The 14,259-nt window shown below is 34.3% G+C and overlaps 1 protein-coding gene across 1 annotated transcript; it reads left to right on the top strand.

Annotated features, from left to right (window-relative positions):
• Positions 1-10,303: 10,303 nt before the first annotated feature.
• On the top strand, positions 10,304-13,468 carry LOC128197777 (uncharacterized). The gene is made up of 2 exons (XM_052880534.1): positions 10,304-10,895; positions 13,292-13,468. Exons 1-2 carry the CDS (start codon positions 10,490-10,492, stop codon positions 13,342-13,344), a joined length of 459 nt encoding a protein of 152 aa, XP_052736494.1. The 5' UTR covers positions 10,304-10,489; the 3' UTR covers positions 13,345-13,468.
• Positions 13,469-14,259: the final 791 nt, after the last annotated feature.

Genomic DNA, 14,259 nt, shown 5'->3' with positions numbered 1-14,259 from the left:
TTTGTGTGAAACTTAAGATAAAATATTTTTTCTAGAATTTGTAAAAGCAAAATTAGCTTAGCATCATTACAGCACACGTCCTTAAGCAACTAGCCACAAAAAGAAATTTAATTCCTTTGAAAAGTAAATCACACGTCCATTCATTTTTTTGTTGCAGCAAACCGTTACATGTATTGGATGGAAAAGAGGAGGGGCACGCTTGTTAAAAGCTCACGGACCAAAGAAAATTGCAAGGGACAATATGCCCAAGCACAAAGAATGAAGTGTTGTTACATTATTAATTTGGAAAAGGGGCATCATGGTAACAAATACCACACGGCTATAACAAGCTACCAAGAAGGGAATTTAATTTATTGAATAAAAGAAACAAAAGATGGAGGGGACCACCTTACAAATGCATCTCACGGCACATTCATTTTGTAAATGGCTTGAAACAAATTCAACACCATAAGCCACATTCTTTGTAGATGGCATTAATGGAGGGGACCACATGCAATAAAAAGAAACTTACGTAAAGTACATGGTCCCTTTTCTTGTTAAAAGTTTATTAAAGAAATTGTGCAAGGAGATCAATACACGGCCATTATTGGTTTGGAATCTTCTTTCTTTTAAGAAATAAAGGACATGGAGAATGGCCACCGCTTTGAAACTTACGTCCATTTGGGAGAGCTCCAAAATGCTTTTGATTGTTGACAAAACACACGGCCCACATGGAAAAGTTTTGGTGCAGATTTTCTTTCAACTCTCCATGCTCTTTCACTTCAAGCTTTTGCTTTTAATTTTTCAATTGATAGAAGCTCACAGTTTATGGTCCATAATGATATTTTCTTTGGAAAAGAGAAACATATTCACGGAGAAAAGGGATGGTGTGCACGGTTTTATTTCAGCTGGAAGAAGAAGCAAACCATGAAGAAGCTCTCGGTACAGTAGCTTGAAGCCACCACCGGAGAGGAGAAAGTAAGAGCTGTTACTGGTTTAATTTTGGAAGTTATGGAGAAGAGTTGATTGGTTGCTTGGAGGGAGCACGATGGTTGACGTCCAGCAGCACATCCAGTCATTTTCACCATGGCAGCAGAGAACACACAGACCAGCCACTACTCCACGACCATTGACAATTAACGTGAAGGAGCAGCAGACTTGTAGTGAGCTTTTCATTACTTGAATCCAACAAAATTTACAAATGAAGAAAGTTGGCTGCCACAAAACATTCTATTCTTTTGGATCAAGAGGCACACCACGTTGAAGGGAGTGGAGCTGCACGGTGTGAGGGACTTGGCTGGAAGGAGAAGTGTTTTAGCAAGAGGAGGAGCACGGTGTTGGTTGGAAGCTAGAAGAAAGCAGTCCAGCTGTCTCCACTAATGATGGCAGTAAAGAACACATCCAGCTTGGTTGAAAACGGTCCAGCACCTTGCAAGAAGCAGCTGGTACAGCAAAGAGAAGAATCCAGCAGTTCATGCCCACTATGAGGAGGAAAAGAGATTGAAAGCAAAGCATGGTTGGCTGGAAAAGAAGAGCAGCTGCAACGGTTGGAAGAAGAAAGAGGTCTGCTTGGCTTTGGAAAGGAAAACACCAGCTGCAATGTAATTGAAAGAAGTGAAGCTCACGACCATGGCAACTACAGCAGTTTGGAGTGGGAGCCCACGGTTGTAAGAATTTCCGTGAAGAAAGTTGGAGACAACAAAACGCAAATTCTGGTGGATTGAATGAAAGAGGGCCCACCTTGTTGATTTTGGCACATCTAGAGTAGGAGAAAGTCTTCAACCTACGGGAAACAAAAACAAAACCTGCTACAAACCAAATCTGGAAAGCACACTAGGCACGGCTGGAGCAAACTAGGAGGGAGGCTAGATTCCAGAGAATTGGCTATATAAATTCAGCAGCATCAAAGAAGCAACTCATTAGATTTTAGGAGTAGTTTAGGAAGAGAGCAAATACGGAAGTGTTTTATTTTCTGCAGCTTATTTTTCTTCCTCCCCGTTGGGGAGGTTTAGGATTTGTCTAATTTTACAATTTCATGTATTTGGTTTTAATTGATGTTAATTGCAAATTTCATTCTGTCAGTTTTCTATTTACGGTTTCAAAACTTCATTCACATTTCTCAATTTATTTTCACTGCACTCGTTGATTTACGTTTTCAGAAAAAGTTAAATTTCATTTTCATTTAAGTGTTTTATTTTTACCGTCTCTTTATTTTACCGTTTATTGTTTTCTGCATCGTTAAATTTTACCGTTTCTGGATTTTTACTGTTCCATTTTTACCGTGTTTAAAATTTATTTCAAAAGTTTTTTAAATTCTGTTTTATTTAAATTTCAGTTTTAATTTATATTTTCCGCAACCAAAACCATAACACAAAAACACCCCCCCACTTCGTGTGTAATATCTGAGACTGAACCACATAAATTGGTCCTTGAGAGACGACCTAGGAGTCAAATCCTAGTAATATACTGCATTAATTCGTGCACATCAAATTTGTATGACCGCGACAGTCGTAGCAGTGAGTAATCAGGTTTAAAGGGAATTGGGCGATAATTAGGCCAACCCTGATCAAAGCTGCTAAGATTTCGACAAATGTACCGAATCGTTCAAGTAATATAATATGGTAAGACCAAGTATCGTTTCTCAAGAAACTCGCGTAATACTAGTTAATTACGTTATTAACAACTCATATAGATTCAAGAACAACATATTAATTGAAAAACAAGTGCAAAGAAGATAAAATTCCAACTATACAAGTTTGGACTTTGGTGTTTGAAGACACTTAGACATGGACTAGACTAGAAATGGTATGAAATGACATTGTTAAGGTTAGTTTTCACCTATTCACTCTTGTGCAAACACAATTTCATCTCCTCTGCATCAAATTACTAAAGTCAATCCACAAAATTTCTCTAGCCCTAATTTCTTAGGTGAAAAAGCCTAGTTTTTCCCTATTAAACTCCAATTTCTTGGAAAATCTAACAAGCAAAACCCACATTAATGAGCTAAGATATTAAGACAACATATTAATCATCTTCCATTTCTAGAATCAATGACCACAAGGACTCTTGTTTTAGTTCTTTGTTCCATCTTACATCTCCATAACCCATGAAACCTCAAAATCAAGTCATGAATGTATCCATTACATGCAAGCTTTAAGAATGGAAACAAGAATACTAGCAATTGATAGAAAAGGCATATATATAACCAAATTATTCAACAAATACACAAGAATCCAAAGGCTACAACTAACCCCAACAAGATGGGTTTGACTCTCCATTTCCATGGAGAGCCTTTAAGCTTACAAAATGGCCATGAAAGAAGAAGAAGAACCCAAAGAGGAAGAAGGGAATGTTCCCACAAACCCTAGCAGCCCTCCAAGCTCTCCTCTAAGTGAAATTGTGCCTCCAAATCACCAAAGACCCAAACCCCTTCGCGTTTTAGGTTTAAACAAGCTCAAATTGCCACATCAGCAAAGGTGACGCTCAGCGCCCCTGGAGGGGGCACCCAGGCGAGAAATTATGACAGCATAATGGTGCTCAACGCCCTCTACTAAGGGGCGCTCAACGCAAGCACATCAAAATTTAGCTTCTGTGTAGTTTGTGCAGGTGGCGCTTAGTGTCCCTTATCTAGGGGCCCTTAGCCTGACTCTGCTGCACTGCATTTTTTTCTCTTTTTCTACAGATTTGCTTGCTTATGTGGCTGGTTCAGTTCTTTACATTGTTGGAGATTCTTCCAAGCACATTATTAGCTACAAAATAAAGGAATTATAGATGAAATTGCATCAAAGTAGCCCAAAACACAATTATTCATAAAACTAAGATAAAAGAGAGGATTAAGCAAGTTACAAACTAGAAAAGAGTTGATTTTGCTACTAAATTGATGCTTAGATAATGGTAAGAATTAGCATTATCAAAAGCCCATGAAGAAAAATATAAATACAAGTTAAATGTATGATTGTTAAATTTTTTATTACGTATTAATTGATTGACGATCAAACTTGAACTACTTATTTTAGTATTGAAATACCTTTAGCATGTATTCTCGATCGGTTGATAAATAAATTACCTTAACATAAAGAAAACTGCATTGTAGTACACTGTTAATTGATTTCAGCTAGCGTACCGAATCATTCAAGTAATATAAAAAGGTAAGATCAATTATTATTTTCCAAGAGACTCGTGTAATACTAGAGAGTTGTACAATTAACAACTCATATAAACCGAAGAGCAGTACATGGATTTACAAATATGTACAAAAAGATAAATTAACAATAAATACAAGGTGGAATTCAGTAGTGAAGGCACTTAAGAATGATATGGGTTGACTTTGTTAAGGATAGGTTTCACCAATTTCACTCTCGTGCATAAAAAGTTTTATCTCCTCCCCATCAATCACTAATGTCAACCCACAAAAATACTCTAGCCCTATTCCCTTAGGTGAAAGAGCCTAGATTTCCCTATTAAGCTCTAATCCATTGCTCACTCAACAAACAAACCCGCATTAAGATATAGGGTTTAAGACAACAAATAGATCATGTTCCATCCCTAGAATCCATGTCCCCATAGGTCTCCTGTTTCAAATCTAGGTCAAAAGATACGTTCTCATACCCAATGAACTACATATCAAGTTATGAACGTCCCCATTACATTCAAGCATTAAGATTGGAAAAAAGAAAACTAATAATTAATGGAAAAGACATATATATTCAAACCATTCAACAAATACACAAGAGTTCAGTAGTTACATCTATTCTTAACAAGATGGATTCGGTTCTCCATTTCTATGGAAAACCTTACGCTTACAAACATGGATCATGGAAGAAGGAGACCCAAGGAGGAAAAAAGGATGTTCCTACATGCCTCAAGCGGACTCCATGAGCTCCTGAAATGAAGTCGTGCCTTCACACCTTCGTCCCTGAGCTTTGGTAGCTTTCCTTCTTCCAAGATTCCCTTTTGTTTTCGTTTTCGACTCTTTTAATGATTGCCCAGTTAATACAGACTCGTTGGGCGAATGACTGCAACTCACTGGGCGAATGCCCAAAAGGAGTGGCTCGTGGGGCGAGCAAATCTGTTCGTTGGACGAGTAACCAAAAGGTATTTCTCGCTGGGCGAGGGGATTTCTTCAGTTGACTGGGCTAATGGCCTTGGCTGGGTGAAAACTCCCTCTAACCGGGCAAATGGTGCGATCAATGACCATTTAATCTTCTCCAATCTTTATTTCATACGAAATAAACACACACAAAGACAATACCTAAGAACAATTATATACATTTTATACATCTTTTTATGTGAATTAATACATAAACACATGCAGAAGAAATTATAATAAATGCAGTTAATAGGTAATTATCACAGGGTAATTATCACACGACAAAAAAAGTTGTTTTAAATGGATGTTAACCCTACACAATCCAAAAACATTAAATAATTCACAGATTATATTTGAATTCATGAAATTTAGTTTTATTGAATCCAATTAGTCTCCAAATTAGTTTGATTTTGTTTAAATTTTCAAATGTAAGTCGATGATCTTTTATAGACTCTAGCTGTAATATTGTGCAAAAACTAATGACATTCCGGAAAGGATGGAATAAGATGAGATTAATCCAATTAAACACAATAGAACACTATAGCACTTCATTGATCCATGTCCATAGATTCCGCCGAAGCTGCCGGTCCCATTGGCTACACGTGTCCGATATACAATGTTGTTTTCCACATTTTTTATAGCATTGTCTCAAAGAAAGTGGGGGAGAAGAGAGGGTTATACTTTGGAAATTGCAGTGGCCATTGCACGACCTTTGGTAATGGCTTAAAGAAACCCTAAACTCCTCAACAACACCAAGGCAAAGCCTTCTACGAGTTGAAAAGGCCAGAGAATAAAATCTAGAAGCTTAAGATATATATATATATATATATATATATATATATATATATATATATATATATATATATATATATATATATATATATATATATATATATATATATATATATATATATATATATATATATATACCATTATTGGAGACCCTAAAAATCTGATTTTATTCCCTTTCCAAATTCCATCTATTATTATGATGTGCCCTCAAGTTCTCTCTTGCCCTTGTTTTTCAAAATTAGGGTTCATCTTCCGAGATGCTTAAATGTCATAGTTGTGTCGTGTGAACTCTCTCAATGGGAACATTTAGTTCCATTCACAACTCCTTATGTCTTATTAAACCACCTTACCAACCGAAAATAACTAAATATTATATAGCCTCATCCAAGCAATATGTGTCACGTGATTTTACCACTTTTTTTTTCCTACTATACTTTTACCTTTATACATAATATTTTTTACAGATTTATCAAAAGTCTAATTTTATGTTTTCTTTTTCAAAAGCTAACGTTAAATGAGTGACATCATAAGCAATTTTTTTGTGTTAGTGAACAACAGGTACTACAACAATTTTAATTATAATAATGTAGAATGTGATATCTAGGTTAGAAAGAAAAACTAGTTTTTGATTTTCAGCATTTCCTATTAGAATTGTCAAACTTTTTATGCACTCAACTAATGAGTATCATATTTATTCTCATAAGCAATTACAAAACTCCCTTAAATATAATAAATGCCAAAGTTTAACAATAAATTCTAAAATTCCACTAAAGTTAAATGAAATCATCTCATTTAAGCCTATACTAAAGTTTAACTACACATATTTTAACTTAATAAATCCTAAAATTAAAATATAACATCTACTCATTTCTAACATGCCAAAAATGGGTTCAGATTCTCTATTTGATTTTTTGATGTTGTCCTCTATCACTAAAAGTACACTGATATTTATATATTATAATTTTTTTAACTTATTTTAAAACATAAAAATCATTATCAATCAATATATTTTAAAGACACAATATAAAGACAACACAAAAAAATCCAGCACAGAATCAAAATTCCTTAAAATGCTTCGGTATTTGTTTTTCTTTAATTGTTGATCTAGTTAATGACTACTCTTTGCCAAAGAGCTACATTATATTAATTTTCTATTATAGAAAACACAAACTACAAAATAAGTTAATTAAAAAAACATGAAGTATGTTATTAACTTATCTCAAAAACCCATAAGATTATGATATCCATTTAATATATATAATGTAGTCACCACAATTAAAACCTCCTTATTGCTGATATGTAAAATATATTAATTTCAATTAATTTAACTTTTGAAATCTAGTAAAATCTATTATGGTTAGTCCTTAGCGGTATGATCAAAACAATTTAATTTTACAGTCTAGTTATGATAATCTACTCTACACAACCTAACACAATTTTGATATGACGACCCTCGTGTTTTAGTCATAATGATGAATTAATATTTTTTATCATAGGGTTATAAACATATCTTTCAACAATCATATACTTGTCATACTATCATAGGTTGAATGTCTATACTTCAAGCAAACTTCGGGTGACATTGAATAAAAAATTCATCAATCAAATATACAATGCTTAAGATGCATTTTAACATAAAATACGTAAACTCGTTTTAAGTTTATTAGATTATTTATCGTTCGTATAGAAGTTGACTCACGCATCCCAACACAATAGACCAAACTTGTTATGAGATTGGATACTAAATTTTATATTGTCAATATACAAAAAGAATGTTCACATAGAGTGTATATACATAAAAGTTGAATGCTACAAAATTGCTTTGTCCGTTAAAAAAAAAACATCTTTGATAAAGCATTCACATATGAACAAAAGATTTACATAGTACAAGAATCTTATTCATTCGAAACAACTATAACAACCATATATAGTTTCAAATATCTAAACTAGGTTAGTAGATCTTTATAGAAGAAAAAAATGTGTCATAGTCATTGTATACATATTAATACGATAATTTTTTGTTATGATTATTTCAATAATTTAGATTTTGGTTCTAATTTCTTATTAAAATATAAATTAAAAAATTAGAAAACTATTTTTTTATTTAAATTAAATCAGTTGACTCATTTAACTACAAACTTATGGTTGGTTTAGACCGTTTTTTCTAAGATTAATTTATCAATGTAAAAAAATCATCAAATTAAATTGGGCTAAATAACCCATTTTAACATCCCCAAGAACTATTATATCCCAAAAGAATATTATTGGTAAAAGGTGATAGACTCGAATATCTGAGAAAATATATCATTTAAAAAAAGACAAAAATCTTACATGTTTGTTTAACTAAAACCATTTTCTAGAAACCAGCTTTACCCTATCTATAACCGAGAGAAAATAGTCCATATTTACTTAAATTATTTATTTAATCAATGTATTTGAACCAATTTTTAGCATTAATTTATTATACACAAACACTCTGTATTTAGTCTTCAGTTGCCAAGTAATTAGCTCCAAATTCTATAAAAACGACTTCGAAATTAAAATTGATTACAGAATTTTTGTGCGCCTACCATAAAAATGATGAACTTAAAAAAATTATTGTATATGTTAAGGTGATGCGCACGTATATGCAAAGAACACGGAGTTTAATTGAAAATAAATTAATATTTTATTTCACTTTTCAGAGTTACAATTTTTATTTTATTTTATTTAACTTGCTATGTTAATATATTTGAACCAAATAATATTTTTTTCCGAACCCGTGTAAACTACTTTAATACTTGAAGAAAAGACGTATATTCGTAACTACAATTTTATACATTATCTCTCTAAGAAAAAAAACAATATAACATTGAGCGTAAGTAAACTCTAATAGAATAACGATTGGACCACGTATACAATTAATACTGTATAAAAAAAACCGTATATGTTAAATGCATACATAATATATACGATAAATTTCTAATTCAAAAGTTCGCATAAAAAAGTTATAATATAGTCAAATAATTGTCGTGGGGTGGTATTATTATACGTAAAATGTATTTCCAGTGTCTTTGGCACTAATGATTTATAATTATAATGTGGGCTTATTAAATTGATTAGTTATTAAGTATGATTATGGACGTGTTAAATTAATTAATTTCATGCAGACTTCTTCTGGAAATAAGTATAGAAGCAATTAGAGCTTTTAGCATCGTCATTTGAAGACTTTGTAATTATTTAATTTGGGCAGTGCATATACGTGGATGGTGGTAGCATGTCCATATCAATCAAACGCGTTTCCCTATATAGCCAAAAAAGAAAAATAATGGAGAATTTCCACTTATGATTCATGTTTTCGATGTTTTTTTTTTAAGATTAATTGGTATAATTTTTATACTTTATATAGTTGTGTACAAGCCCTTAAAATATAAAGATATATCACATAAAATAGTAGGAATTTTATTAATAATAGATAAGCACGTCAACCGTCAGAATGATGTTCTATAAAAGAGTAATATATATATAGCAATTATTTTTCATTATGAATAGAAATGTATAAGAACAAAATCAATGCATTTGGATCAAAATAAATATTTTAACAATTTTTAAATAATAATGATTAAATATTTAACATAAACTATCTGCACACTTATTTTCTCATATGTGAAAATATGTGTAAATTTAAAAAGAATGCCTTCAATATATTTTAAAATGTTATTCAATCTCTGTCTTAAAATTTCTATAACAACAACATCATCCAAGATATTATATATTCAACAAAATATATATTTTTTGGTAATTAAAGACCAATATTAAATATTATATGTAAAAGATAATAAAATTATTAACCATTTTTAGAGGTATACACGGCCTTTACATTCGGTTAGTTAAAATTTTCACATTTTTTTAGACAAAATCCAACTTAAAACAATCGGATTAGATTAAGTTGAATCGATCGATTCATAGGTTTTAAATAATTATTTACTAGAGGTTTTAATTTCAAACATTTTTTTATTATATAATTTAAAATATACATTTTTTAAAACATAGACTATATTATTTAATATTTGAAGAATAAAATAATTTAATATTTCAAAAGCACATATCTAAGTAATAGAATAATGAAGTACATTGAATAATAACTATATTATTATTCTTTAATAATTTTGATTGTTTTGAGTTAACTCTCAAGTCTAACATAGAAAATCGTCACTCAATTAATATTAGATTGAGTTGAGTGATGTTTGAATAAATAGTAAATAAAATTCAATCTTATCCATTTTGATTCAAATCATCAGGTTATCCAATCTCGTAAATTTGTAAACATTTTATGAATAATGAGTGATGTAAGAACCGTGATTTTAGGAGTGGTGGGGACATGGTGGTCACCCACCTCTTGCATTATTAGAATGCAATAATTGGAGGTGCTTGGGGGAGGAGAGGGGGGCAACAAGTGGGGGAAGGATCTTCTGGATTTTTACTCCTTCATCATCCACCTCTGACTAGGGTCTTTGCCTCTCACGACGATCCCTTCATGGCACCCAAGCACAAGTTCGTCAGTGGCGGCCCCGTGATGATGGTAGAGAGAGCTCGAAGGAGAGCGAGGACCCTGACTCGGTGACAGCAGCAGCTGGAGCGCGATCGGCGATGACCTTGGCAGCAGAGAATGGTGGAGGTGCGAGCAACGGTGTCGCTGTATATACTTCGCGGTGGCAAAGTTTACGCACACCCAGGGAAGGACGCCACGATGAGTGGTGGTGCTTTCAGCACAGGCGACGTCGCCGACAACCTCCCCGGCTGGTCAAAGAACAGTGCGGCGACGCTGGCTATGGAGCCGCCGTAGATGATGAAGAAACCCCAGCCTCCTTTGGTTCCAGGCTGAAGAAGAAGAGATCTCTGAATGATAAAATGAAAGGCTCGACGTGGGCTGCTCCTTTCTTGCTGTTGAGAAATAACTCCTATTCACACTCCCACAAATCACAAGAAAGGAAATCTGGAGCTGCACCTCTACGAGGAGATAGATCCCAAAATTTGCAAAGGAAGTCTTCAAGAGGTAAGGGGAGCTAGATCTTTTGTTTGATTGATTGTATATGCTTTGTATGATGCAAATCTGGGTAAAATCTGGGAAGAAAGGGGTGAATTTGTTGTTTCTGGAAATCTGCAATTCTGCAGAAATTCTGCAGAACCGTTCGTCCAATTTGGTTTTAAATTGGACGTTCGTCCCAAAATGGCTTAGCCAATTTTTGAACGTCCGGTTATTTTCTGAACGTTCGTCCAAAATATTCGAGCGTTCGTCTTAGGGGACGTCCGTTCAAGTTATTCGTTCGAGTGAACGTTCGGTATTTTCTGACCGTTCGTCCAACATAGCCAAAGTCTGAACGTCCGGTTTTTAATACGCTGAGCGTTCGGTTTTCAGTTGACGATCGTTCGCGTTCGTTTGAGATTAGCGTTCGTTCTACATTTGAGTGAGCGTTCGTCCTGACTTCGTGTTCGTCCTGAGTTGGCGTTCGTCCTGAGTTCGGTGCGCGTTCGTCCAAGTTGTCACCCAATTTTGAGCGTTCGTCCTTAAATGTTATTGTGAGCGTTCGTCCATAAGTGTTACATTGAGCGTTCGTCCAGTGAGCGTTCGTCCAGTGAGTGTTCGTCCTCTCAAACTGAGTGAGCGTTCGTCCTCTCAAACTGAGTGAGCGTTCGTCCCAGTGAGCGTTCGTCCAGTGAGCGTTCGTCCAGTGAGCGTTCGTCCAGTGAGCGTTCGTCCAGTGAGCGTTCGTTCCAGTGAGCGTTCGTCCTAGTGAGCGTTCGTCCAGTGAGCGTTCGTCCAGTGAGTGTTCGTCCTCTCAAACTGAGTGAGCGTTCGTCCCAGTGAGCGTTCGTCCAGTGAGCGTTCGTCTCAGTGAGCGTTCGTCCAGTGAGCGTTCGTCCAGTGAGCGTTCATTCCAGTGAGCGTTCGTCCTAGTGAGCGTTCGTCCAGTGAGCGTTCGTCCAGTGAGTGTTCGTCCTCTCAAACTGAGTGAGCGTTCGTCCTCTCAAACTGAGTGAGCGTTCGTCCCAGTGAGCGTTCGTCCAGTGAGCGTTCGTCTCAGTGAGCGTTCGTCCAGTGAGCGTTCGTCCAGTGAGCGTTCGTTCCAGTGAGCGTTCGTCCTAGTGAGCGTTCGTCCAGTGAGCGTTCGTCCAGTGAGTGTTCGTCCTCTCAAGCTGAGTGAGCGTTCGTCCTCTCAAACTGAGTGAGCGTTCGTCCCAGTGAGCGTTCGTCCAGTGAGCGTTCGTCTCAGTGAGCGTTCGTCCAGTGAGCGTTCGTCCAGTGAGCGTTCGTTCCAGTGAGCGTTCGTCCAATGAGCGTTCGTCCTCTCAAACTGAGTGAGCGTTCGTCCAGTGAGCGTTCGTCCAGTGAGCGTTCGTTCAGTGATCGTTCGTCCCAGTGAGCGTTCGTCCTTAGTGTTTCGTTGAGCGTTCGTCCGAAGTGTTTCGTTAAGCGTTCGTCCGAATTTGGGCGTTCAGTTTTGATGGATTAAATAGTGTTCGTTCAAATAGTGTTCGTTCAAATAGTGTTCGTTCAAATAGTGTTCGTCCAATTAATGTTCGTCCAATTAATGTTCGTCCAAATAGTGTTCGTCCAAATAGTGTTCGTCCAAATAGGGTTCGGTTCCATGGTTATTTTTGCTCTTATTATAAGTGTGCAATGTGTTTTGTATATATATATATATATATATATATATATATATATATATATATATATATATATATATATATATATATATATATATATATATATATATATATACTCTGGGGTAAATTCATGTGAAACAAAAATATGTGAATGCATGAGATGTGATAAAATTACTGTGATAAATGTATTTTATTATGTTGATATGAAATTGTGCATTTAATCACGAAATGATTATTACGGGGAGAGTTACATAGAGGTGTAATGTGAGTTGAGGAATATGAGTATGGTATGAATCTCATGGAGAGATTCTATTAAATTATAGTATTAGTGTGTATGTTGATGTTAAGGGTCCCGTAGTTGGAGGTTATCCTGATACTCTAATAATCATCCAGTCTCATGTAGAGAAGGATGAATTATGTGGTGAGAGGAGCAGGAGGTCCTGGTCTATGTTCCAGTGTGGACATAGTAAGGGGATTAACCTTGTGAATGGTATGAAGTATTTTGGAAGTATATTTGCAAGGAAAAGTAGAAGTCATCACAAGTGCATAACCTCCCGTGACCGTTCATCAACGTATCATCCGGATGAGTGTTTAGTAGTAATTGTGGTATGATAGTATATATGAATGTTTGACATAAATTTTATATGATGTTTATATCAAAGCATTTATGCATGTTTTATAATTGTGGTGTTGCATGTTAGCTAACCCTTACTTATTTGTGCATGTATCGGAAAAATCTTATTTTTGCGATGATCGTATAACGTTTTTGTTGTACGGGAGCAGATGAAGGATTGTCGCGTGATCCGGTGCAAATGAAGAAAGAGTTGGAAGACTAATTTAGATAGATTCATTGTATATATATTTGTAGTTAAATCTGAGCTTCAAATATATGTATAGGGTTAAGTATGAGGTTACGGGGTGTTACTGTAAATGTATTATTATAATAATTTTTTTGAGTTTGATTTTTATAGAGTGAATTTTTGGGACGTTACAAGTGATGATTTAAACTTGAAATTTAAACTCTTGTTAAAAAAATTTATAAGCATAATATATATTATTTAAATTTTGATACGAAATTGAATTTTATTTCTATCTCAAATTTTGATATATTTTTAATTTTAAAATTTAAAAATAAATAAGTGTACATTTGTGTTATTTTTTTTACATGTTAAATGACATTAAACTAACATTTAATAATAGTACTAAAAGTATCCTATGATTTCATAATCAAAAATGAAAAATTGGTCATGAAAATTCAGCACGAACAACAATTCATATAAACATAAAGAAGTTAGAAAGGAAAATTGTTTCGATCCATTATTAAGATCAAATAAAGAAAAAAAATATGTTAGTGACCTTGATAAAGCATTCTATGAGGACATAAAATGTTTATCTTTTCAGTCAAAATTTTGACATTAATATCGATTCTTCAATCGAAATACGAAAAAAAAAACTCCATTTGATTCTAGATGAAAACAAAGTTTTGCAAATTCTCTGATACAAACAATCAATTAATCAAACGAGCTTAAAGCCTTTACTAGAGAAAAACACACTCATTTTAACAACGTATGTTTTACTTGATAGGTCAATGGAAAAATGGAAACAACAACTTAAGCCATTAGGTATATACGTCTTTAACACTTTGTTCACTTGAATAGATTTAGGAGAGAGTGATTGAATGAATTTGAGAGGATTTGAAGGTAAATTTTTGTTGATTATTTGAGTGGATTTAGAGATAACTGAGAGTGGAT

The sequence above is a fragment of the Vigna angularis genome, chromosome 7, assembly GCF_016808095.1.
Source record: "Vigna angularis cultivar LongXiaoDou No.4 chromosome 7, ASM1680809v1, whole genome shotgun sequence".
NCBI lineage: Eukaryota > Viridiplantae > Streptophyta > Magnoliopsida > Fabales > Fabaceae > Vigna > Vigna angularis.
This window is presented reverse-complemented; position numbering and strand designations above follow the sequence as displayed.

What these genes read in the sequence shown, in the direction of transcription:
- LOC128197777 (XM_052880534.1), top strand. Translation starts at nt 10,490, where the DNA reads ATGACCTTGGCAGCAGAGAATGGTGGAGGTGCGAGCAACGGTGTCGCT. An exon ending in GCAAAGGAAGTCTTCAAGAG is followed by an intron (nt 10,896 to 13,291) that starts GTAAGGGGAGCT and finishes GTACGGGAGCAG; the next exon opens with ATGAAGGATTGTCGCGTGAT.